The sequence below is a fragment of the Emydura macquarii genome, unplaced genomic scaffold, assembly GCF_026122565.2.
Source record: "Emydura macquarii macquarii isolate MOO-44397 ecotype Brisbane River unplaced genomic scaffold, CSIRO-AGI_Emac_v2 contig_587, whole genome shotgun sequence".
Taxonomy (NCBI): domain Eukaryota; kingdom Metazoa; phylum Chordata; order Testudines; family Chelidae; genus Emydura; species Emydura macquarii.
Window position 1 is genome coordinate 6,084,124 of NW_027130724.1, and position 27,466 is coordinate 6,111,589.

The 27,466-nt window shown below is 48.5% G+C and overlaps 1 protein-coding gene across 4 annotated transcripts in view; it reads right to left on the minus strand.

Annotated features, from left to right (window-relative positions):
- Nucleotides 1-27,131, minus strand: part of LOC137148073 (dual specificity protein phosphatase 8-like) — a 64,761-nt gene extending 37,630 nt beyond the window's left edge. For 3 of the 4 annotated variants that reach the window (XM_067540577.1, XM_067540575.1, XM_067540576.1), the window contains exons 1-2: nt 26,648-27,131; nt 6,606-7,010 (exon numbers count right to left, since the gene is read on the minus strand). In XM_067540577.1, the coding sequence (XP_067396678.1) occupies nt 6,606-6,836 (231 nt within the window). In that variant the 5' untranslated portion in view covers nt 6,837-7,010; nt 26,648-27,131. The remainder of the gene's footprint in view (nt 1-6,605; nt 7,011-26,647) is intronic. The other variant, XM_067540578.1, reaches the window with a different exon arrangement.
- Between the last annotated feature and the right edge of the window lie 335 nt (nt 27,132-27,466).

Here is a 27,466-nt window from a genome sequence, read left to right on the forward strand (position 1 = left end):
TTATATTTTTACACTTGCCAGAGTTTATGCTCTTTTCCTCAATAGAATTTAACCTCCACTTTTTAAAGGGATGCCTTTTTGCCTCCAACTGCTTCTTTTACTTTGTTGTTTAGTCACAGTGGCACTTTTTTGGCTCTTACTATGTTTTTTAATTTGGGGTATCCATTTAAATTGAGCCTCTATTACAGTGTCTTTAAAAAGTTTCCATGCAGCTTGCAGGGATTTCACTTTTGGCACGGTACCTTTTAATTTCTGTTTAACTAACTTTCCTAATTTTTTGCAGTCACTCAGGCAGGTCAGGAGAAGCATATGCACATTTCAAAACAAGCCTCAGAAAAAACTATTTTAACTTTCAAGTACCTACTGTCCTGCCAACATGCCCCTTTGCCTGACATTTTAACAAGGGAAGCCAGGCGTCAGTATTACTCATCGATGGCAATGATCCAAAGCAGGGCACATAAAAGGGTTTGTGCGGGGTGGAGGAGGAAACGTTTCTGGTGCCAAGATAACATGGCAGAGATTATTACCCTTCTTGCTACGGGGAGGGAGGGGAAGTGGGGAGAGCAGAGTATGAACATCAGGGCAGCCACATGAGACGCTGGAAGGGGATCGGGTGTTTGAATGCAGGAGAACTGCAGGCACAGAGCAGGAAAGGGGTACATGTACCCTCCTGCTCTCCTCTCTCACCAGAAGCCATGCCTTCCTATGAGAAGAGGGGCAGGTGGATTCCATGATGAACTTGCCCTACATCCTGGTTCTGCAGTAGATAGGAGAGCATGGCATGGCAGGGTGGTAGGGGCTGCTGCTCTTGGAGCCTGTGCCCACCCCTCCAGTGCCCAATGAGGTAGAGCAAAAGCCATACCAACCCTGAAGCCAGCACCAATCAGGGAACCACATCGATAGCACAGCAAGCCCTCCTCCTGACTCAATGAGCTGGACAGCAAGAGAGGACTTGGCAAGACAGGAAGAGAGGTGAAGAGAGGGTGTCAGGGACCCCTCCCAAACCCAGAACAGTACAGGGGAGAATTGGTGTGGATCCCTGGCTGCCTTTGTCTCTCCAGCTCCAAACTCTGTCAGCAGGAAACCAGCAAGGAAGGCGGGAGGCTTGTCAGGAAGAATAATGGGGTAGGACAATCAAACCTATGATGTCACCCTTCCTGCCATCTGCTACTCAGCAGCAGCTTCGCTGGCCCCAGCAGCCCCCTCCCCCACCGAACAAAAAACACACTGGTTCACATGAGGGCGAGTCACTCAGCCGGTGCCCCCCTCCAGTGACCAAGAAATAGTGGGCATGGCTGAGGGGGGCACGTATTTAACACGCTGGGGCTGATATTATTCAAAGTGCCAGGGATGGAGCTGAATGGGGGTGGAGTGGGGGGGAATCCCATCAGCAGGCTGTTCCTGAATCCATTCACCCCGGTACCTTGAAATAGTCGGGGTGGGAGGGGGACCTTGGGTTGAACAGAGATGGAGCCCAATAATGCTCGGTGCACTACCTGAACGCGCCACCAGAGGGAGCTGCTATCCCACCAAGGCCTTGCAGCCAGTGTAATTCTGTGGCTGCAGACAACAGGGTAGAAGGCGAGGGAGGAAGAGCCAAAATCGGTCTGGTCTGAAACTGCCAGGACCCTGTCCAAAGCCTTGCCTGTAAACCCAGCTTCGGGTCAGAGCTCAAGCCTGTCTGTAAGGGACAACCTGCCAGTTGGGGCCCTTCGCATTCAAACTGGGATTTCCAAACCTCCCTCAGCACAGGAGGGTTCAGATCAGGGACTGGGTTTGACCCATTAGAGAAGACCCGAAATGCAGAGCTGCACTTTGAGTTCAGAGCCATCACTGCTGCTAGGCAACACCCCCTTCTCGCCCCCACTCATCAGCCAAAACCAGCCACTTCATTCTGGCACTACAGTCCAACTCCAGTTTCTTCAGACACATTCCCAGACACCCCACTGCAGAGTCAGCTTTCATGGACCGTTAGCCCAGAAGGCAAGACCACCAGTGTGTACATTGGACATAGAACCAGAAGGGACCTCCTGGGTCATGGAGTCCAATCCCCTACTATCACAGGCAACCCAGTCATATAAACCTGTTCATAAACCTATCAAGCTCAGCCTTAAAACCAGTTAGGCTCTTTGCCCCCTTGTAGGGGACTAGGGCGATCTCCTTTATTGTGTGCATTCGCTAGCCCTCATGCCTAGTTCTGTGTGAAGCTTCCCAGTGAACCCAGGTGAGATATAAACCAGACATCAGAAGCAACGTAGGTCTGCTATCCCACCCCATAACCATTCCCAACAACCTGACAAATTCTCTATCCCAGATGACAACTCAGCTGTATAAGCCCCCACGCCCTCCAATCATCCCTGTGCCACTCAGTAAGAGTCCCAGCAGCTTTGATGAGGAGGAACAAAGAGGGACGCTGGCAGCTCCTCTCCTCAGCCCTGCTCTAGGGGACTTAGGAATCTTCATCCTTAACCCTCAAGGAGCAATCATCTCCTCTTCTGCCCCTCTGGGAGCAGACACCCATCTTTCCCCAAGGGGCCAGCTATTAAGAACCACAAATCCCATATGGCTCCACTTCTCTTATGTTGCAATAAACCACCAGGTGGAATATTCAATACTCCCAACCCCATGAACTGAGCAATGAAACCGAGACACCCAATAAAAATGACAGTGAATAGTCCACAATTTAGGGGGGTTTTTGGGGAGGGGGAGTGAGATGAATTTTAAATTTGGGGTCTAAAATATGCTCTTAAAGGGACATCAGCAGGGTATAAGGCCCAGTCCTGCTCCTATTGAAATCAATGGCAAATATCACAATGACAGAAACTATAGGGAGCAAAGTGCATTATTTACTCATTGTGTTATTTAAGTCAGGCTGTTTTCTTTAGCCCACAGTGCACTTCTTAATAGAGGTGCAGTTTAGGGTCCTGAGCACAGAACCTGGAGTCAGGAAATCCATGGCCGCATCTTCTGTAGCTGCACAAATGGAGCTTTACACCTGATTTCTACCAGTTGAGGATCTGGCCACCAGATCTCTAGTCCTAGCTCTGAGAGACCCTGGAGCAAGTGGCTTAGCTTTCCAGGGGTACCTTGAGGATTAATTCCTCTGCAGAATGCTCTGGAGGTAAAGCATGTTAGAGGAGATTAACGAATGGTTCGCTCAAAAGTACAGTGAACGAACATTAGTGTCTGGCCTGGGAAGCACTATGAAAAATTTCAGTCTTAAAGCAGGTAAGAAGAGAAGTTAAACAAATGCGAGTGCCTCTTCTCCCAGCACTCCAGTGTCATTACCATGAGATTATAATTCTGTCTCTTGTTGATGCCTGGATTGCTACGTAATTACCCACGATGGGGTCTCCTGCACCTTCCTCTGAAGCAGCTCCTGTCAGAGACAGGACACTGGGTTAGATGGATCATTGGTCTCCTCTAGACGTCATCTATAGAGACGTTTGTGCCTGCACCGGTCTGAAATTTTGGTGCCACTGGTGATGGTAAAGTGTCCATTCGGGGTAGGGTGGTGGCAGGAAGAGAGATGCAATGGGGAGTGCTGTCCCAGCTTTTTTTGGCTACTGCTGTGGGGATTTCCTCAGTATGGCTGCAGAGATGCTGTGTTCCTGAAGCGCTGCAGGTTTGCAGGCAGCAGGTATTAGATAATCACCAAATTAACTGCTTAGGCTCTTCCCCTCCTAACACTGGTCACCACCCCCATGCACACATGCAGGGCATAGGGCATCAGTGCTGTGTTGCTTTTGCTACACGTGACCATGTCCACTGCAGAGGTAACCCCAGCCAAGGGGAAGGTAGATACATCTCTCTCTCTCTTTCCCAGTTCATAAAAACTGATTATTCTGCCTTACTCTTCAGCGGATTGAAGAACAGCTAAATCTGTACAGGAGGAATTCTCTGCAATCCCCTCTGATTCCCAGTCCAAGCATCAGTAAAGCAGATTGGAGGCAAGGCTCCCCCCACCCCGCAGTGCAAACCTCCTTGATCCAGGCAGGGTGATGTCACCAGCAGCCAATCAGGAAGCCCGTGTGTGCGCGGGCATGGGGAGGGGGTGTGAGGACACCACAGATGGCTCCAGCTGGGCCTAGCATTTGATTAATCGCCTGAATTACCCTCACTTTGCCATAATGTAACGGGGGGGGGGAGGAGAATGAACAGTGAAAGCAGGAGCAACTGCAGAGAGAAAGCCACAAATGGAGAGGCCTCGGGAGAGAGCTTATTGTTAAACGGCCCAGCATACACCTGGGTTACTGCAAAGCCAGGGGAGGGAGCAGCCACACAGACAGAGGGGGATAGGACAGGGGAGCCACCATGTGGCTAAACAGTTGCTGCTGCTGGGGTATCACGTGCCCCCCCCCCTCCCCACCATACGGGCAGGTTTCCAGCTGCATGTTGGTTCAAGCCTATGCCAAGGCATTGCAGGAGGATGCACCACAGGGGGAGGGGGAGCATCTGGCATGTGTTAGGCTCAAGAAGTTGCTTCAGTGTAAACGCTGTCTGCCGGGGAGATGCCAACCAATGAGCCCCCAGGCCTGGCAGAGCAAGGAGCATGGGCCCATAGGCATACTGTGGCTACCACACTGGAGGGGGGCGGGGGCCAGCGGAGCACTCACTGAAGCCCATTCCCCTGGCTCTCCAGCTCTCCCCCCACCTGGCGTTGTACCTGGGTTGCCAGTGCTGGGGGGGACGAGTCGGCTTCACGGGGGAGCCCCAGCTCTCCAGTCACTCCTCTGCCTGCAAGCGGCCGCCCCGACCCACCGGAGCGGGGCATGCCCCGAGCCAGCCAGTAGCAAGGCTCCCGGCGGCACAGGCTCGGGTGCTCCCTGGGGCTCCAGCGCTGACCTTGGCCTGCGGGCTCTGCCGGGCAGTGCCCCGGCTCTCACCACCCACTGACGGCCCGGCACCTGTGCTGCCCCCACGAGCCCAGGGACAGGGGGTAAGAGGGTGGTGACACGGTCACCATGGAGACAAGCCCTGCCCTGCCCTGCCTCCCCAGACCCCCGCTGCTGCCATAGCTGGCCTATGGCTGCACAAACAAATGGGGAGTTTGTGGGGGAGGGGTTGGTGAACGAGAGGGTCCCACTCTGCAGGGACGGCTGGGCCCTCCTGGGGTTTCCCTGCCAAGCCCACAGCACTCACAGAAATCATGGGCGGGGAGGGCAGGGGGAATGGCACTTGACCCCATGTGATGCACCCCAAACAGATGTGTATGTGGGGGTAACATCCTCCCCTGCACCCACCCAAACTATGCCTATGCACGGGCCCCATCCCGTGAAGAACAGACATGGCGAGCAGCAGCTAAGGGAGACCAAGAATCTCAGGCACAAGCTTTGGCAAAAGGGGCTAGGACACCCCCTTTAGAAATGGGCATATTAGTACCAGGGTAAAAAGGTAATAAATGGGGCCGATCAGTTTGGATTTTCCCCAACCTCAGAATGTCTCTGCGGGTGGTGTGGGGGGGAAAAGGTCAGCAGCACTAAACTCCATCAACAGGGCCAGCGTGGTAGGGGTGACCTCTCTGTGGACAGAGGTGAGACACACAAAAAGAGCGGAAGACTGGCCTGGCACCCCATCAGCAGCCCAGCCCCGCTCCTTCCTCCCTGACCATTTGCCCTGCACACAATTAGCTCTCACTGACATGAATCCTACTTGAAAGGATTATCCTCTTAACCCGTGGACTCCCGGAGGGAAAGCTGCTAGGAGGCGGGTTTTGTGTGGCTGCAGTTCCATCAGGCAAGGAGTTAAGAAAAATGAACAGATCAAGGGGGGTGTTCATGCCATTCAGGGCACTGGAAACTAGAATCATGCAACAAACAGAGCCGACACAAGGGTAAGCGCAGCAGCCAGCTGACTGGCTGGCGGGGAGTTAGGAGATGAACAGAGATCCCACGCCAGGAGTATTCCGAGCCTATTGGCAAAGCCCACCTGGGGGTAGGACTTGCTCCCTGCCTGCACCGAGGCAGCCATCAGGGCACTAGTGCCATTTGAAATACAGGCAGGCCTGAACCCAGACTGCTGGGAGTGATCAGAGCCAGATCCAAACTCTGGGGCTCAGCCCAACGAGGGGACTGCAAAGAAAAAGCAATGCCCCTGGATAGGAGCGTTGGCATCACAAGGGAAGAGGATTACAGGTCCACGAAGGGGGCTAGCGATAGCAATGGGGAAGGAGGAGTTTTTAGTGGGGATTAAGTGCTAGCTACAGGAGTGCTGTGGGGGCTGGTTTGCCAAAGTAATGCTTCTTTCCCAAGGCTGACACCCCGTTAGTCTCTTCCCTGGCGGCATCAGGCAAGGGACGCTATAGCAACACGAAAGGGCAGCCTCCTTTAACAGCCCACCCGCTCCCTGCCACATTAATAGGCAACAGTTATGTGGGCTCATGGACACAGCAAGGGGGGTGGTGTTACAGCTCTGCCCCCGTGAGAGGGCAGACACAGGCAGGGCCAGAGGGCAGTGGCTGGATTCCACTCAAGGGGACCATAGCAAGCAGCAGAAGAGTAAGCCAGCAGCAGACACTTGTATTGTATTACTCCATATGATGCCACCTGCCCTTAAGGTCAGGCCCCTCTCAGCTGGGTGGGGGGCCCTAAAGTCAGATTAAGTACCTTCATCTTGGAGGCCGGCTGGATGAGCTCCATGATGCAAACCTTGTCCTGCTGAAGCCGCCTTTTGACCAGCTTGGAGCAGCAGATGTTGACGGAGCGAAGGACGTGCCAGGAGTTATACTCCACAAAGGAACGGCTGTCAATGACCAAGGTGCCCTCGGCCCCGTTCCTCAGGAGGCTGGCCAGCTTCTTAGCATCCATCACTTTGCATGGGAATCTGTCCCCGGCCATAACGGACCCGTCCCCTCCACAGCGACTGGGAGGAAGGGAGGGAAGCCCAGGGGCAGAGAAGCCAGCACAGATTCCCAGAGGAGAGAGGGAGCAGGATTCAGCGGGAGCAGGGCAGCACCTGTCCTGATCTTCCCACGCTGCTAAAGCCCAGGACGCCAAGTCATTGTGACGAACCTGTTGAGAAAGGAGGAGAGGGGAAACCCAGAGTCAGGTGTTATGACATGGGCAGCCCTGGGAATTCACTTGGAATCAAGCCTCCAAGGGCCAAATCCTATCTCAGCCACATGGGTCCAATTGCTGAGTCCAGTGGGGTTACTCTGGATTTACATAAGGGTAGCCAAGGGCAGAACTTGGCACGGACTGTGGCACTTTCTACAGGGAATGCCAAGATTAAACAGATCAGCCCGCTGAGCACGAAGGTGGACAACAGAGACTACAGAATGAAGCCAAAAGTGCTGCTCTTCTAGGCCTCTGCAATACCTGCTGCACCCCCTTAATACTTGAGAGAGAGAGAGAGAGAGAGAGAGAGTGTGTGTGTGTGTGTGTATCCCCTCCTCATGGTTCATTCCCCTCCCAAATCACCCCCCTTAGGGCCCATTCCACAGCTTCTCTGTTTTTATTGTCCTGCATCTCTGCCAACCCCTCCCAAACACACAGAACTTCCCTCACAATCCCCCCCAGAAACCCAGTCTAGGGTCTGGAAGGAGGCAGCTCAAAGAGGCGGAATTCAGCACATTGGGGGGGCGATTTCCTTAAGCACTGTAACCAGAACCTTTCCGCTCCGCCAGATCGCTGTTAGCCTGGAGGTCTCGGTGGTGGTCTGCCCTGACTCAGCACCTCTAAGGATGCCCTGCCTCTGTCAGGTCCAGCTCACTGAAGCACACTAGCAGAGGCAGGCCTGTGTGAAGGGCAGCAGCGGCAGAGGCCCAATCACTTTGCGGTTAAGAAAGAAAAGGGACGTCATCAAGACTGGTAAAGCCCAGGACATGACTACCTTTTCCCCACTCTGTTGCTGGTGGCAAGGCAAATTCTCTCCCTTCTTCCAAGGAAATGAAGTTATCCAGGCCAGCCGCCTAGCTCTGCTCAGGTGCACCCCTACAGTGACCAGCCAGCGGAGTCAAAGGCCAGAGAGCAGCTTTTCTATTACCTAAGCACTGGGGCCCTAGGGTTGGAAGAAGAAACAGCCAGCAAGTAAATCAAAGGCATTTGAACCCAGCACTTGGGCCAAAGTGACTACTGATTTCAGGTGCCTTAAAAGGGGCCTGCTTTTCAGAGGGTGGGCGCTCCAACACCTGCTGAAAAATGGGGCCCTTTAAGGTGTCTAAACTCTGTGCACCCAAAATTCACTAGCACCTTCTGCAAATTTTGACTCTGGACCTTATTCCTGACTTTCACACACTGTGTAACCTTGGGCGGGTTACTTAGCTGCTCTGTGCCTCAGTGCCCCCGATTGCAAAATGGGAATAATACTTCACTATCTCCCAGGGATCTCTTAGAGACAAGCTCATTTGTGTTCAGAGATCCTTCAAGGAAGAGTCTGTATAAAAGAGCACAGAACTCAGCATCTGGGGGCATTCTGCTCAAATCTGCAGGATGTCTGCCCGGAGGCACACAGGTATTGTTATTGTGTGGTACAGGCTCTCCTCTTCCGTTTCAATGCCATACGCCACTGTCGGACACAAGGAGAGTCATACAGAAATAGTAATAGGGTGACAACAGTGCCCCTCTCGCTGCTGCAGACCACATTTTATAGAAAACACACAGGCCGTACCAGGGTAGCCCAATGAGTCTGCTGGGAAAAGTTAACATGGCTTCTAGAGAGGCCAGTTCATGGCAGTATCAAGAGACCCATTAACTTCCCTGAAGCCAGGATTTTTCGCAAAGACAGTAGCAGGCATCTCAATCATTCAGAGCATGTCATTCCCAGCCTTTTCCATATTCTGATGCCCCTCATGCGTAGACAGGATTTGGCCACAGCCCCACACCCATGTAGCAATTCAGAAAGGGCAGAACGAGGGCTGTTATGTGCCCGACACCTGGCTGAAAATCCATGGAGTATCAGACTGTTAGCATTTTCTCCATGTATAGCCTTACTCCTATAGAAGAGCCTTTCAAAAGAATGCAGGGCCGTGACATGTCTGGCACCTCCGGACACACAAAGAGAAGCATGTGAACTTCTGATCTGAGTCCCAGTAGTGAAATGGTTAACTTTGCTGTCATTTTAATGGCAATAACCAGCTTTGATGTCAACTCCCTCTTAAAGCTAAAGGAGCAAAATCACACTATTCTGCTGCCGCTATTTCAGTCTTTATTGTTTATTTGTATCATGTTCGCATCCAGCAGCCCCAAGCGAGATCAGGGCCCCATCGTGCTAGGCACTGTACTAAAAAGACATGGCGAGAGACCATCTCTGCCCCAAAGAGCTTTCCATCTCAGCAGACAAGACAAAGGGTGCACGCTCAATACCACATCCATGTACACTGTGAAGGCCCGTCTCAGCCAGGGGGAGCTAGATATCCCTCTCTTTAAAAAGGTAAGTGATTCTAACAAAGACAGCGACCATCCCGGAGGACATATATCCTCAGAATATGGGTTTTTTCAGCATCTGAAGGCTTGTTAGCCCTTCTCATGAGCAACCCACAATAACAAATCCCCCTCTTCTGGGCACAGACAGACCTACACCCCCAAACACTAAGACCTACACCCCCAAACCTCCAGTGCCAAGATTCATGCTCTCAGCTTGGAACACAATAGAAACTAGACTCAAACCAAAAAAAAAAAAAAATCCACACAACACAGAACCTACCACCATTGCCATATTAAATTTAGCTTAAAAACAACTGAGAAATGATGATTATGTCTCTCTTACAGCACAGAAAGCTTTTCATAGCTTTGTGCAATCACACAGTGCTGTCCCTCTACATTCCCCTGCCCCATTGTGCACTTGTATCGCTTTATATCTCACCACAAGGACTCCAATTAGAGCTTAGTTACCCCTTCTATGGTCAGCTCACAATCCTGCCCCACCACTACTATTCACTCCTCCCTCCTATTATTTTTTCTTCTAGGGCAGGTTTTAAAAATTGAAACAGTTCTAATTAAGGGGTCTGAGGGGGGAAAGGCTGGCTCCTGCTGTGATATGACACACCTCATTATGTAGTAACAGCCTCACCAGAGACCCCCTGCTGCACTTGGGCTATAGAGCCAGGGCAATCAGAAAAGATGCAAATTAGCCGGTTTTTGCTACATTTCTCTCTCTGCTCCTGTCCCCTCTCCCTTCTCCATCAGGGAATACAAGCTGCCAGTTTCCCTCCTGATTCCTCAAACTCCAGCCAAGAAAAATATTAATTGGAAGAGATAGACAAAGAGGTGGAGATAATGTTCAGACTGAGGGATAAGTATGAAACACTGGAGTGGGATGGAGGGTGGGATCCAACAGAGACGGGAAAGGGGGAGAAAGATAGCTTATTATCCAGGGAGATAATAGAATCCACTCCCCTCACTCTCCAGACAGCGAACAAGGAGTAGCTTTGGGGTTTTCAAACACAATCAGAGAGGCCTGGAGATGGTAGCAGCCTCTTTATCTCCTAATTGCTCAAAGAAAAACCTGTTTGGATGAGGTTGTGTGTGAGAAATTCTGACAGGCAAGCAAGCATTTAGATGGACGAAACCAGTGGTGGTGGGGAAGGAGACTCACATAAAGGCAGCCAGGCCCAACCGACAACTCCCACCTCCCCAGAGATGTCTTTGGTGTGCAAGGGCGGTATGCTATAGCCACACACTAGCTCTTCCATGACGAAGGCTGCAAGCATAGCCCAGCGCCTCAGTCCAGACAATGCACTATTCCCCCACACCTAGAGAGCTATTTATTTTAGACGGATGCTTGTGCACGCCCACCCCAACCCCAGTCAGCGTCATGAGAGGCAGAGCAGGCTATTAGATAAGGTGACACTACCCTGGGCCCTGGGACTCAATATAGCTGGGTTCTTCTTTTCATGGCTCCACTTCTGACCTGCTGTGCGACTCGGGGCAAGTCTCCTAACCTCTCTGTGCCCCTTCCTCCCTGCCCTCCCCCTTTGTCTTTCACTGTAAGGTCTTTGGGACAGGGACTCTCACTCTGTGTTTGTAGGATGCCTAGCACAATGAGGCCACAATCTCAGCTCTAGGCGTTAAAAAATACAAAAATTACATTATACTTGCTTGTGCCGACAAGGCGCCAAACAGAGAAGCTGGCACAATCCCTGATCGTTTATTTCTGTCTACTCACAAAAACATAGGTGCTAGGAAGCTATCCCACTCAGGTAGACATCAGGGCAGTGTCCTCTTTCAAGTCAGGTTCTGTTCTGAAAAGTGACTGTTCAGAAACAGATCTGCTTTCTGTGTGAATTCAGAATTACATCTGCTGACCTCAGTGGACAAAAGCAAATTTTTTATGGCTTTATTTATTTTATTGCGGATAGCCCTGCAGTGTCAATACCACGATGGGAGAGTGAACTAAAAATCTATTCCTGCTGGAACATCAGACTAAGTTCCATTTGCAGAATCTTCATTGCTGGTGATACAGGAACCAGAAAAGGCTGCGTCTCCCCCCTCCCCCCGCGCACAAAACTTCCCACCATTGTTACCACCTGGGTTCAGCTATACTGGTGGTAACAGCAGTAGTTGTGCTAGCGCAGACATAAGCTGCTGGCATATATTACGGAAACACCTAAGAACTCTGATGAGCAATCAAGGCCCCATTGTGCTAGGCGCTGTACACACAAAGAACACAGAGTCCCTGCCCCAAGTCAAACATGAGGCAGCACCAGTGGCTGTCAGTTACCACTATATTGTGCAGCCACAGTCAGAGCATGTGTGGTGATGTGGTAAAAACACCAATGGCTGCTGATACCTGCCAGTGGAGCTAAACTGGAGACAGCAATTGCAGGAAATTGTGAGGCAGGAGTGCAGGGAAAACTAGCATAGGCAAGGCCAACAGAGCCCAGCTTGACTCTCAAATCACAGGCTGGACTTGCAGGACCGGCAGCTAGAAGAGAAACATTTTTACTTGTAAACTAAGAATGTTTGGTCTACAGTCACTGAAAGACACTGAGCCTGAAACCTTGCAGTGCGGTGGTGTAGAGAGTCTCTTAAGAGACCAAACAAACTTTAATACGAAGTTAACTGGGGAGATACCAGGAGGAGAGGAGAAATAAAGGAGGTGTCTCCTTTCTTCTTGCCAACTGGGTCGAAGTGAAGGAACAGTAATGGCTGGTGGATACTGAGCTAGGTCCAGTGAGGAGGTCTCCCATTACCTCACCACCCTGACAGGAGACCACAAACTCCAAAGGAGGGGAAAAGGTTAACCTGAAACCTATATTGGGGTTTCAGAAACAAAGCGGTGTCCCTCTCTTATCAGTTTATTAAAGCTGCCTTAATCTTCTTGAGCCCTTCCTGAAGAACATTACCATAATCCTTTAATCCCACCTCTCCCTGAAGTGCCTGTAATGAGGAGATGGGCACAGGGATTAGCTGAATGGGGACAGCAGAGCAGGAGGCGCCACACTGCCACTCAGGGACAGAAAGATAGCTTAACCTACGCGTTATGCTCACCACACCCCCAGCTGAAGACAGTGGGGGCAGAATCGTCCCTGGAATGTAACTCCATTGAACTACACGTCAGGGGAATCGCATCGGGATCAACATCAGAAGGTTAATCACACATCAGCCCAAAGTGGGGGCCAAACATCTCCATGCAATAATGCAAACAATCAGTTCCCTGGGCCTGAATCACCACTGTCCCGAGCCTTGGGTGCTCGTTTACGCAGGGGCACAAATGGCTAGATCAGGTGGAAAAGGGTGGAGAATCAGGCCCCGAGTTTTCGGCTGCCCATTCCTGTCTGTCGCCAACTCCCCCACCAGCCTGGGGCTCAGTCTGCTTCTTCTGCCTGCTGCTAGTGCAGGAACCCCTGGGAGCACCTTTCACAGATTGCAGGTGGTTTGGGGGGGGGGGGGGGGGCACACGGGACGGACAGCCATGAAGCTTCAAGATGACAGCAGTGGTCAAGTGGGACATCCTGAAGAATGCCAGAGGTGGTGATGTCTGGCCTTCAGAACGTGGAGCTGGGTGGGAAAGAGAATCACTGGAGAACAAGCAGCAATCTGTCCTCAGGCATGTCCCATAAAGGACCCTCAGGCATGTCCCCAAGGAGGGGAACACATGGGCAGGTGTTTAATGTAGCAACATCCAGCTCCATTCAGACAAGCATTGTCCCCCACCCCAACATCCAGATCAGAACCTTATTTCCCCACAATCAGAGCAATCAACATCTCACGCACTGCTGTGTATAATATAGCCTGGCACCCGTTCCATAAGTGCAGGCACTGTGATATACACTTACAGAAGCCATCCAAAGGTTCATGCGCCCTAGATGTCCGTTTTGGCAGGCTAGGCAAGCACATAGGAAGCTCTGGAGAAGAAAAGAGCCTGAATTCATCCCTCTGCTGTTGCAGAGACAGAGTGAAGCTGGAGCTCAGCCTCGCGGGTCCATATTAACTTGCACCCTTGGTGCAACTAGGCACCTCTGGGCCATTGCAGCAGCACAAAAAAAAAAAAATCACTCCGTATAGGAATATCCGGGCCACTCCTGCTCCTGCCCTCAATACTTCATCCCTGCTGGCTGCCTCAAAAAGCTCCCTACACCAAGCCTCCTGAAGGGGGCATGTGCATAGAAAGGGTGCTGAGCTGGCTCCTGCAGCAGGTCTCTCACACTGGCGCGCGGGGGGATGTTAACGAGGGGACCTCTGCAGAAGTGCTAGGGTAGCAACTGTTAACCAAGCCTCGAGCAGCCAATTTCAGTCCCCCCCATTGCTTTGAGCTAACACTTGTGCCTCCATGATCGGCTCTTCGCTTTGGTACATTGATCTAACTCAGGAACGGTCCCTCTTGCTACCTTTGACAAGTCAACTGCTCCAACAGAAGTGGTGGGTTCAACACTGATAGGGCCCCAGCCTGTTTCTGGCCCTTTTGTTCCTGCTCTCCCCATTCACTCCTGCCTCCCTTTGTTGTTCCTGGAAGTTCTACATACAGATGTAAGCAGCCAAGGCTCAGGGAAAGGGAAAACTTTTCAATCCCACAGAAGGTTAACCATACCGCAAGGCCAACAACTAGCTGGCGTTTCTCACTCTGTTTTCTCTTCCCCCTCCCCAGCCAGTAGCAAGCAAAAGGGCCATCTCGGCCGAGGAGGTCTCATTCACACACTGCTTTCTACCTTCTTTCAGAAATCTACCTTACTGGAGAACCATATTGAAATGCCAGAGAGTGGTGACAACCAAGGGTCCAAATGTACTCCCATGAAAAGCAAAATTCACATGACTTCAAAAGGGGCAGGATTAAGTCCCAACACTGGACCAGGTTTTAAAGTGGCCAGCTGAGGCAGAATCAGCACCAGCAGATCACTGCAATGTGGATGTAGTGCTGGAGAGAATACTGGGGAATATACTGTGGGGACCATCCTGCACTGGGGGGGACTAGACAGAAATCAAGTGATGGAGCAGGTGGAGTTTGGTTGGGAGAACTGTCAGTGCACATGGAAGCAAAAGGGCAAGGAGAATACCACCACCTCACTCTTTTCATCTATGACCGCAAAGTCCTTTACAAAGAGAAGAAAACATCATTCATTATCCCTGCTGGAGAAACTGAAGCGCAGAGAGCTGAAGCGTTTTGCCTATCACAGAATGGCAGAACTCAGTTCTCTTCATCCCAGGCCAGCGCCCTGCCCACCCACGGGAATACGCAGCCTCTCAAGGTGTGCCCAGGGCCGGTGTTGACAGAACTTGTCAGTAATTCTTGGTTCAGCCTGCAGGGACGGCAGGAGATTATCTGCCGGAAGGATTGCTGAGAAAGTAACTGTCAGCTTATGGCCTGAAACACTGACAGGATCGTTTAAGCGCCAGAGCTCTCCAGGTGCTTATTAAGATGTAAATTCTGGCACCGTTGCCAAGATTCTACACCCTCCCCCTCTCATTCCTCCTAGTATTTAGGCACTTAGCAAAGCCCCTCCGCCAGCTCACACTATCTGAGGGATCCCTAAATCATGGGACTGTTACTAATTATTAGTATTTTGCAGCAGCAATCAGAGACATGGGGCTCATTAACAAGTTAGCACCTCTGGTTTCCACAGCAACCATGTAGCTGCCAGGCAACAGCTGCGTCTCAGGCCCCACGGAGACATTAACTGGGTTTCTCGGCAGTGAAGGCACCTAGGTAGCAGCAGAAGCCTTGGCCTGTTCTTAACTGCATAGGCACTGCCTGGGCAACTCCAACCCGCCTAACAATCTGCTTGGGTCGGGGGAAGCTCTGGCTCTGATTTGAACCCCCAAAGAGGACTACAGTCAGCGTCCCCACCCCCATCACACACCAAGCTTATATATAGCCTTTACCCATCTGTGACTCCCCTTTGTGCTACCGAGGCTAAAAACAAACATACAATGTAGGTTAAATGGCAGCTGCAGCTTCCTATAGAGACACCGACAGACACAGCAAGGATAGGGTGTATGAGGACTATGTCGTGGTGATGGGAGGAGGCAGCGTTAAGTACCATTGCTGTGATGGCCCTTGGAGGTTTGTCAGCAGCCACTTGGGATGCCCTTTAAAAAAAAGGGATTCAGCATCATCAGAGACTCCCCCCTCAGAAAGGGAGAGTCATTTTAGTTAACATCACTAGTTAGGATCCTCATTAGAGGAACCTGAAAACAGTATCACAAAGATCTGTCAAGCCTAGGAACCCCAAAAAATCGCAAACTACCTATCCTCCTTTGCCCTGATGAGGCTAATGAAAACTAATGACCATTAAAAACCCACTGATGATATTTTACTTGCCCAACAAGATAAAATTACTTGCCTCAAGGTTGCATAAGAGAGGGATTTCACTGGAAAAAAACCCCATCACCCGAATTACAGGGACTTGCCTTTCCACCTCAAGAATTAGGATAGCTACAGGAGATCAAATCCATTTAAAGGGATATGCATGCACTAAATTGGGGCCTAGATGCTGAAGCCCAGTTGAGGCCCCACAGTGCTAAGCACTGCACAAATACATAGCAAGAGCTTACAGTCAAAATATACCAGATCAGACACAGAACGGGAGGAAAGTCACCTGTCCAAGGCCAGACAGCAGATCAGAGAGATCTGGGAAATGAAGCTGCGTCTCTTGACTCTCAGTCCAATGCCTTATCTCACCGTGGAGAGGATTCTACCAGGATAGACAGACAGATGGATAGAGGAACCAATACAGAAAGGAGAAGCCACCACACTCTCTCACCTGAGCCTGCTTAAGGGCCTCTGATCATCACTCTCTACTGTCCTTTGTACCACCTGACCTCCCCCACCTTGGTTTATAGTTTAATTCCCAACCCCCAAATCTCATGATGAATTTCTTTCTAGTGTTTTAATGCTGGCAGGAATGTATGGTGGGGAACAGAAATATTGTGGGCTTTACATATGCCACTCTGTGCTGCAAATGGGTCATGGTCCATCTAGATCTGTATTTCTAGAGTTTGAATTGTGCACCAAGAACCATCAAATGGGCAACATACAGTAGCATTCTTGGATGCTGGATTTTCTGGAAGAGTCTAAAGGGCAAAAGGGCATTTCATGTCAGAGGATGTTACATGTACCAAGGAATTCTAATCTGCTCGGTGCAATGGATGGTTCATCAAGCACCACAGGAAAGAAGTGGCACGGAGGCCTATCAAAACCTCGGGCACATACATGCATAGCTGCAGGCTTTTGGTCTGAGACTGAGGTTTTTATGGAATATCTCAGGCTTGCCTCAAATATCTCAAGATCAGCTGAGCTGCAGACTTTCATAACCACGAGTGTGCCACTGAGCAGACAATGGAAGGAACCAGAGGAGAAGCCCTGTCCAAGAAGGCTACAAGAACATCTTCTGTGTGTGCCCCTTAGTGGCCAATTTGGAGTAAGCATTGAAATCAGAAGGGCATTGAATCAGGTGCTGCAGGGAGAGCAGGGAATTTAGTGGGGGCCTAGATAACATGCCCCCTGCCAAGCATGGCTATAAAAGAAGCCATGAACTTGCACTATCTAGAGTGGGAGAAGGCCCTTTGTGTGAAGAGGACATGTTTAAAACATGTGACAGCTGAGACCCTAGGGTTTGCCATGACCAGCCAACTGTCCTTGCCCATGCTAAGGGCAAAGCTTCCTAGAACATTGTGCTAGTTACCCTGTTTTCAAACACAAAGATCTCCCCATGCTCAGAACAGAGACAGCCCATATCTCAGAGCTGAAAGCACTTTCTCTTCCAACTCACTAGTCACACGCCTAAGCTAGGGTGAGGGAATGGGCCATACTGCAGTATTTGTCCTGTGCCTGTACATACCTTTGTGAGGGACAAAGAGAATGTGATATGAAATGGTGATACCAGGATTCATCTTGGAGGGTTTCAGTGGACTGATCGCCATTTTACAATGGGAATGGTGGGATGTATTTTGGTGGGACGGGCCTTAAGTCTGGGGGCCTGGACACCCAAAACATACAATGGATAAATTTTCAGCCTCCTAGGAAAAGAAAAGCACAAAGTCCTATTCATAACTGTTCCGAAGAATATTCCTGACAATGTTTATGTACTAGAGGCAAGGATGCACAGCACTGAGCTGCAGCAGGAGTCAAAGATGGAAGCTCTTCAGGGTTAGGTGATGTAGGTGAGTAAATGCCTCAGCATTTCACCACTGAAGAACAAATCACAAGTGAGATGAGTTTGTGGGTCTCAACTAAGTTCCAAATGTAGGTTGTCTAAATTAGAGCTGTTCAGAATAAGAGACAGCCACTGGTGAACCTGGGAACTGGAAAAACAGAGGTCAGTGCAGCAGATTAAGACCGAGGTGCAATGATACAGGTAACTCATCTGCATGATACGGTGTCATTAGTTCCTCACATTTATGAGAAAAAAAGATAGAAACGGAATCCACCATTGAGCAGAAATAACGGTTTAACTCTTCCATTCCCTGAAAGGCCTTATATAGTTTCCAGTGATGCCCCTTGCAAGCCAGGGCATGCACAAACTCCAGCGTAAATTCTCTGCTAATGTCAGCCAGCATTTGTGACACGGACATCATGGGAGTTTCACCATTTTACACCAGCTGAAGACCTGGCCCTCCATTTCATAAAATCCAGAAATTAAACAACTCCAGAAAAAGTCCCTGCACTGATCTTCCAAAGGACTGCAGATCCACAAACCCCATCACACAGGCTTTAAGAGATTTGGCTCTGTTTACATCCTGCCCAACTCAGAGTTTACACCAATACAAGGGAACAATCTAGTACTTTTCAGTTCAGGCTCTACCCTCCTACAGAACCACAAAAGAAAGCCACCACTCCCAGATTTCGAGTGGCTCATCTATATGTAGAAGATTACACCAGGAAGGAGGAGGACCATCTGGCATGCAGGGATATCCCGCTCTCATCTTTTTGCTTAGGGCTTGTGATTTAGTATAGGGTGGTTTTGTTTGGTCACTCTGAAGTCATGAAGGTCAAACCAAGTGACTTCTCATCTGTTCCATCCCTCCAGTCCATCCCAGACTAATTTATGGGCAATGGCCACACATAATCAGGACTTACTGTTATCATGCTGGCTCTCTTTCCTGAATAAGAAATCTCATTGTTTGCCCCCTCGAAAGAAAGCTGGATATTGCCTACTTTCCAGCACAGACCACCTCCTGAGAAGCCATTGGTGGAATAGCTGGCAAAATGTGTTTAACCCATTAACCAGTTCACCTGCAAAAGAGGGAGGGGGGCATCCCAATTCCAGGGGGTGTTTACGTTTCAAGGCACACATGATATTGCCACATTATCTGAAACAATGTGGTGTGCAATAGAAGAGTGACCTGATTCTACATCATCTGGCCAATTCCAACATCAGTGCTTCAGTGGGTGTAAAGACAAGCATTTATGAAGTCTTGTCCTTTAGGATTGGTAGCTCCCATTCAACTCAATAAGATCAGTTCTCCGTCCTCCCCACTCCTCTACCAGAGTCCTTCCAGGTTCAGGCATAGCTCAACCTCACCTTTGTGTTAATTATTGCTGAGCAGTCCTTGCCCTGGCACCAGACACATGGAAAGTGAGAAAGAAAACAAAGGTAGCCCAACAAAGAGACGCCTTGCAAAGAGACATGAAATTGCATGTGCCAGCGTTTAGCAAGCTAACGGAGAATACCCTGCTGCACCTGCATTTAGTGTACAGCGCAAGTGCTCTATGAAAGTGAACGTACAGTGAGGTTCTGCACAATCTGCAATCAGATACGTCTATTTAGACGACTGAATTAGTTTTGTGTAATATTCAGTTTACCTTCGGATTCAGTGGTTATTCTACCCCATTCCTGCCATCTACCCAACAGCTTATAACAATTTGTGGGCAACTTTTTGCGTCTAAACAAGGTTGACACCAGAGGCCCCAGCTCCTTTTGACCACCTGACTGTGCTGCTACGTTCCACCAGGATCAGCACAGCATGCCCTGAACAGCAGGCAACAAGTAAATAAGAACTCAGCCCATTTTGGCAGTACCGGAGAGAGAGTGCTTGAGTTCTGGGTCACAGCCAAGGTGGACTGGCAGAGCTATGTGAGGCTACCATATAGGACTGAATCGTGATCCCACTGAAATCAATGGAAGCAGGACCAGGTCCATAGCACTTGCCTGTGCACTTTGCGAGGCACAAGTTTGGTCGGGACAACCCTTTCCTCGCAATCAGGGTGGGGAAAAGTTGAACAAAGAAAAAACAGTGAAGTGTTTTGGGTTTTTTGGTTAATATAATTTTCATGCATTGGTTTAGTGGCCTGAAGTCAGCCGTGCTGGCACCATCTCTGAACCGTCTCTCAACCCAACAGCTTGAGGGCCAGCCTGTGGCCAATTATATTCCAAGGAGGGCTGCTGGCCAAGACAGTTGAGGCTGGAATAAATACCTCCACATTCCAGCTACAACTCAAAAGAAAACAAGTCGTATGAGGAGGAGTTCAGAAACAAGGGCTGCTCAAATCCAGCCCATCTGCTGATTTTTCCTCCATTGTTTTCTATTTATTAGACTGCTCTGGAGACTGACGGAACCTCTTCACTCCAGCTGCAAAGTCTCAGAGCTACCTAAAAGGGTTTGGAACGCTATGGGAGTAGGGCAGTTTATGAAAACCCAGCCTTACACGCATTCTTGTTTCACTTGCTTTGAAACTGGGACTTCAAGCACACAGACAGGCGGATTGAAAGCTTGGTATAGTTTTACCAGAATTTCTGCCAGAGCTTCTGTATCCTCAGTTGGAATATAAATTTGCTAGATTTTTGCAGCAATATTCCTCAAAGAATTCGTTTTTTAAAACTGTATTATAAACAGTGGAAGTAGGGCTACCCACCTACTAGCAAGATGACTCACACCGCTAGCCAGACGCTAACAGGAAAGATGTGGTAAAGCCACCAGCAAGGCTCAAGGACAAGTGCTGGGACGGAGGGAGGATGTCAGGAGTTCCAGTAGGGTCCTGTTATTGGATCAAACCAGTGGTTTATCTAATCCAGTATCCTATCACGGACACTGGCCAAGACAGATGCTTCTGGGGAGGGTGGATGAAACCCTGCAGCAGGCAATTATGGAATAATCTGTTCCTATAGAAAGCCTGCCTTCTAACCTCCAGTTGGAGATTGGTTTATGCCCTAACGTGAGAGTTTATTTTCCTTCTGTAACTTCAGTAACTTCATTTTTACTTTTAGAACTCAGGATATAAACCCTTCGAGCTCATCACGTGGAAATGCGATGGAGAGAATTCCTCCAGAAAGCACCCCAAAGTGCTCTACAGGTATCCCAGAAGAACAAAAGATCTCAGCCCCAATGAATTTATAGGTTTATTTTAGATGAGACGACAAGTGAAGATAAGACACACACACTAGGGTGAGGGAAGATGAGTTACAATCAGAGCCTGGTGTCCCTAGGTTAGGCACATGTACATTTTGATGGCCATGTAAGCATAGTTTGGGTATGACCTAAATCCCTGTGTGTGTGTAACCTGGAGGAAGGGTCTACATAGCAAGGATATGAGTGAGGAGAGGGTGTTGACTTAGTAACAGGAACTGCTTGGGCATTTTGTGCCTAGGGAGTAACTTGGAAGAAGATATGCAGTGGGAAACAAAGAGGGTGTCAAGGAAATGCTTCCAGCATCAGCCCAGTTGCTAGTACACTGTCACTTGTTTCAGACCCAATTTCACCTCCATGCCACACAACCTTCATATTAACCCCAGCATCATTTCTTGCTGTTTATTCTAGTAAGACTGTTGCCATAATGCTCAGGATTTTCAGAAGTGACTAGTGGTTCTGGACCCCCACCCACTCCAATTTGAGGCACTTTCACAAGACCAGAGTTTGAAATGACAGGTACACAGCACTTTCTGAAATATCAGGCCCCTTCAAGGTGTCTCAAGTTGGACACCCAAAGTCTATGATCACTTCTGAAAATTGTGACCCAGAAATGCAAAGTCTTGAAAGTGAGGCTGTAGAAAACTTCACACACAGTAAAGAAGGGAGCCCCACATCAATTCAGGCTTCCTCTTCTCTAAGGGCTTGTCTAGTGAGGGAAATCGTGCCATAGCTTTAGCAGAATCACGTATTCTGCTATAGCCTGCTGAACAATTTCTCCACACAGACAAGTCTTTATCTTTGGTTTATGTCCCTATCATCCACATGGGGGTTGGAGGTTTGAAAGCCTGGGAATGCTCATTGGCAATGCTGGTTTGAGTGTGACCTCCCTTGGGAGGTAGAATTTCTGGACACAGCTCCTGGAGCAGACAGGGATACGCTGCTGCCCCTTTCACAACCCTATATTAAATAACAGACTTGGTGGCAAAAGTGTGCGCTTCAGCCATGTCTCCATAATGCCCCCACACTCTATAATGGCTTTGTCAGCCAGCTTTAAACAAAAAAAGCCAACGTTTCAATATAGGTTACATTGCACTGCAGCCAAACTACTGTCTAACACAGGGGTGTCAAACATCCGGCCCACGGGCCGAATACGGCCCACCAACCTTTTTGGTCTGGCCCCTGGCAGCAGCGCATGCTGCCGCAACATCTCGCAGCGTTGTACTCTCTGGCGGCATTGCGCGCCACCGCCAGAGGGTACAATGCCGCGATCACGCGCTGCCATAAGATCTGTGTACTCTGGCGGCAGCACGTGGAGTGCTGTGCACACGAGACACAGCATTCCAAAAGGTAGGAGAGGGACAGTGTGGTCTTGGGGGATCGCACAGTACTAGAATTCTTAATCACTGATCGATTCTTTTAATCGTAAAATAGTAGTAGTTCTAGAAGTGAATTTACTCCAGTTTTTATATCGCTGATATCTAGCAAATAAAATATAATACTACATAAAAATGGTTGTGCCTAGTATTTTGATTTATGGTATATATGGCCCACTTGAAGTACATTTAATCCAAATCTGGCCCTCCATAGCAAATGAGTTTGACACCCCTGGTCTAAAATGCTTTGAGCATCCGGACAGGACAAAGTTATGTTAGAAGAGCCCTCAGAAATGCATTCTAGCTTCAGTGACCATTAGTACAATAATGTTTACAATGCTGGGGCACGTCACAATTGTGCCTGGGCCTCTGGTCTCACCCGCACGCGTGGGACTGCACCATGTTATAATTATGTTATGCACCCATGGAATAACAAACTGTGTTAGGACAGATATGTGATATTACTGTATTATCACACAGTGATTTGGTACACTGTCTTTTACAATGCAGATGCTCTCTAAAAGCCAGTAGTTTTCAACCTTTTTTCATTTGCGGACCCCTAAAAAATTTTGAATGGTGATGTGGACCCCCAGGGTCCGCAGACAACAGGTTGAAAGCCATTGCTCTAAGAAAAGTTACTACCACATTTGTCAGTACATAGAACTCCCCAGGCGAGCCTAGGAAAATCTCTAGCGAAGCGCTAATTCAGTTTATCAGAAGAATTATCTTGCATTGTTCACCTCCCTTCCCCACCCGTCCTTGATTAGGTCAGGCATCTCTTCCCACTTTGCATTAGGCATGACAGGTGCATCTAAAAAAGAAGAAATTCAGGGCTTGAAAAACAGGTTTTAAAACCCTAGGATGCAAAAAGCATTTCCAAGCAATGCATAGTTTTCCCTAGCAGGACCCCAATATTAAAAGCAAGTGCTACAAAGGTTTTGCACTCAGCCATTTCAAAGACATGAAATGCTCAGGTGTAGTGTTTAGCATTTAGTGTACAGCATTTTGCTAAACAGAAGGGAAGTCAAAGAACCTCCCATTTCTGTTGATTCCTCCTCTCACCTTCCCCTTACGGTTGCTATTAAACTCACAGCCCAGGATAAAAGATCTACAAAGGCTTTAGATTATTTTCAACCAATGCCACGCCACCCCCCATCAGCATAAGCCATTATTTACTAAGCTCCCTTCCTCAATCACCTCCTCCTTCTCAGTAGGTTTCAGTTTCCAATAGCTGTTCAAATACTACAGCGATAGGTGCCCTGTGAGTGGATGTCATAAATCAAAGGCACAGGGAGCCAGAATACAACTGTGAACTGTCTCTCTCCAAGTTTCATTCAAGATCATTACACATCTGCTCCTTTATCATATGCACTTTAGTACAGAGCACTGACCACTTTTGGAGCCAGACTTCAATGGTGCTACCTGGCTGTACACCAGCTGAGGATCTGGTTCAAACAGCCTGATACAATAACCCAGAAAGCACCATCTATAAGACATTCCATATGTGTATGTACATTAGCGTTGCATCTGTTGATGGGGTGGGGAGAAATGAGGGGGAACAGAACTCCTTGCCACTCAATGCCAAGAGAACCTTCTTCTGTGTGGAGGGGAGGAATGCGTTCAGCCTCCAAGGCCATTTGTTTGTTTTTTTAAATCTAAGCCTCTCCAACTTACCGAGAGGTAGTTTGGCAATAATGGAGACGGATGACTAACAAGTCTGACCCTGATGCCTATTGTATTTTATTATCAGTGGTTGTGTGGTGTCCAAATGGAGATTATAAACTCTCTCAAGACAGGCGCCAAGCATTATTTGTCTGCAGGGTACCTAGCGCACTTTGTTGGGTGCTACGTAAATAAGTACCAAGGACCATATATTGAGGTGTGCTCAGCACCTAGCAGCTCCCCTTGCGGATGCGTTTGAAAAATCTGGCCACTTATTTAGGTACCTAAGGTCTCATCTAGGCTAGGATTTAAAGTTGTGATGTTAGAGCGAGGGCTAGTCTACACTTAAACTTGCAGTGACACACAGCTGTATCAGTACAGCTGTGCAGTTGTAAGAGCATTTGTGTAGCCGTGTTATGTCGATGGGAGAGAGCTTTATAATAAAACCACCTAAATGAGCGTCAGTAGCTATGTCAGCGGGGGAGCGTCTGCTGCCCACATAGCGCTATCCACACCGGCGCTTATGCTGGCAAAACTTATGTCACTCAGGAGGGGTTTTTTTTCCACACTTCTGAGCAACCAGTCATAAGTGCTAGTGTAGATAAGGCCTGCAACTGCTGGCCTGCTAACTAACTCTAATCAAGACAAAGCAATTTAAGTCAGATGTGATAAACGTACCAAGTGAAAGCCTCGCAGTGTTAAATGTTGGTGCCTTGGAACAGACACATGTGGGGTATCCACACTAGACTTCACAAACATATTCGCTACCTTGAGTTAACTGCCAGTTAACACCAGGTAAAAATTCAAGTGTAGACTGAGGCCAGGTCTACACTAGAAAGTTTTACCAACCTAGCTATGTCTGTAGGAGTGTGAAAAAAAATAATCAAACCCCTAACCAACATAACTAAGCCAGCAAAAGCCCTAGTGTAGATGAAGTTACACTAGCCAAAAAAATCCGATTATTAATTACTTTTATGAATGTAGTACCTGTAACTAACAGAGCACAAAAAAGGCAGTCCCTGCCCCAAAGTGTTTACAGTCTGTGTTTGCCAGTACAGCTTATTTCATTAAGAGAACTAGTATAACCTATACCAGAAAAAGACAAAACAACTTTTGTTGGTATAAATTGCCTCTCCACTAGGACGGCTATAGCTACAGGCCAAGCTGTTAAGTGGGAGGCACTGGGTAGTGATACCTTCAAAATGTGTTTAAGAGGCAGATTTTGTTTTGTTTTTTTGTTTTAATTTGTAGACAGTCATGGCCCAAAGGCTTTTGCCTTAAAAGAAAGTAACTACAGACAAAATAAGTCAATTAACACCAACAAACTCATTTCAGGAGTGACCTCACCTATTATTCAGATGTAAAAATGTATCAGAGGGCCAATCAAAATCTGAATTTAAGACTTCACTGGTTTTACACAGCTAACAAAGCCTCATTCAGCAAATTGATCATTCTTGGTCTACATGCCCATAGTACCAAATCACAGGGAGCCTGAAACTAATTCTTTGACTACAGTTTGCAGTTTATTTCTAATTGTAAGCTCTTTGGGATAGGAAACATCTTATTTTTGCTGTGCGCCTATGCCACCTGGGACAATGGGGCCAAGATTCCCAGTTTAGGGCCTTTAGACGCTACTGTAATACAAATAATAAACACGCAGCATGATCTGTGGCCAGCAAATCCAAACGTCCTTAACATAAAACGGTGCTGCAGCACCTCCTTCCTTATAACAAAACCACAAATTACAGCCCTGTATCTCCCCCAATGTAGGCTCAAGCACTGACGTCAGCTTTGAAGTATTGCCCAGGAATTTAATTTTTTGAAAGGGGATTTATTAACCAAGAAGGGGAAAAAACCCCGGAACCTCTCAGCTAAATTCTCCTGAACATTTCAGCCCTCACTTCTGAAGCACAGCACAAATACCAGAGTTACAAGCTTATGCTCCCTGCTGCATGCGAGCTAATGCGGAGGAATCATAAGTGGCAAGCTTCAACGCAGTGATCCCTTGGAGCAACGGCAGGGAAACACTGCGAAAATCCCTGCTGAGCACATGCCCGTTTCCTTGGGTTCCTTTGAACGCCAAGGACATAGGGTGACACACCAAACCCTCTCATCCTTAGGAAACCACAGGGTTGTTAACACCAGCCTCCCAAATGCTGAGCCTCATATTCCAGGAGAGAGAGAGAGAGAGAGAGAACGAACACTGGTAACATACTGCCTGCAAAGCCCAGCCAAATTGTAGCCTGGCTATTTCCCAGATCTTCTTGAAAACCACATGGTATTAGAACAGCAAACCACAAACATGTGTGTCTATCTGCCTCCGCACCCCACACCCGTTAGTTCACTCGGTAGGGTCATTTTATTTTATTTACACCCAGTGTGATCAAGATTTTGTCTGAACTCTCTAAATAAGCATGCAGCTCACTGTCAGTCACTCCCTCCATTACAATAGCATCTACTGCTGGGTTTGGGGTGGGTTTTTTTTTTTTTTTTTTTTTTAAATTATGTGCACAAGATGTTTCATTTTTTAAAATTTTTAAAGCATCTGTATCAGCTCTAGGTCACAGACACACTTACAATTACATCTCCCCCCCACAAACATTCCCTCCAACGCATGCCTTCTTGTAATCACCTCTTCATGCGCCAATGACTGCCTATTCCTGAGCAGAACACCTCATGTAAATACAAACACCCAGCATATATATAATTGGTGTCAGGAGCAGGAAGATGCAGTAATCACTATATATAAATACATCTCTACATAAGAATTTTCTCCCCAGCTCCCGCCCTTAGAATCTAGTGCAGAAATCTGCAGGGTCACTTAACTACGAAGCATGATTAGAAGCCCTAGGCCACCCCTTCTTCCCTTACAAAATTTTAAGCACTTACCCTCCCGCACTTCCTCTGCAGCCGGGGGAATCAGAGCTCTTGATGTTCTCCAGCTGATTGCAATTTTTTGCACATTCGTCAGGCTAATTAAAGGCAATTACAGGATGATCAAATGAGAAGCCCTACAAAGGCTGGTGCAAGTGCTGATGATGCAAGTTCTAGCCCCTTGCAAACACACACATGCACCCGCACTGAAATGTAGTCATAACACTAGCCCCATAACTGAGGGACAGGCATGTCCCTGCACGGAGGGGCTGGTGGGGGTGGATGGCACAGATAAGCATTAACAGGGCTGAAGGGATCCAGGAAGACAGAAGGTTGCACTTTAGAACTAAAAATGAACTGAAGATGAGGTCATGCCTTGAAAAAAAAGCACCTGACGTCACCCTCAGCCAATCGGAGAGGGAGGCTCAGGGGCAGGGTGACGTCAGCCTCTGATCCTGGGGCTTTGGGTGCAGATTAAAGGGAGACAGGCAGGCAGAGCTGCAGTTTAAAAGGGGCAATGGCCTAGTTTTTTTTTTCCTTCCCTCTTTTATTTATTCCCTCCCAGGCTGTAAGCTCTTAAAAGGGAAATGCACTGTCTTACCATCTGCTGAAGGAGATGAGAGAGCAGTGTATAGGCAGTGGTGTAAAGCAAACCACTCATGCTAAATCAATTTGGCATTTATTATTAGAGGGGAAGGGTGTGCAAGCTTGTTTCATCAGCACACAGATATGCCCTGCTGATCACAAAGAGGAAGTGGGAAACATTTTCCAGTGCCAAAGGGAGGGGAGAGCATTATTGACTAAACGTTCCGTGCAGCAGCCTTACATTTTCAA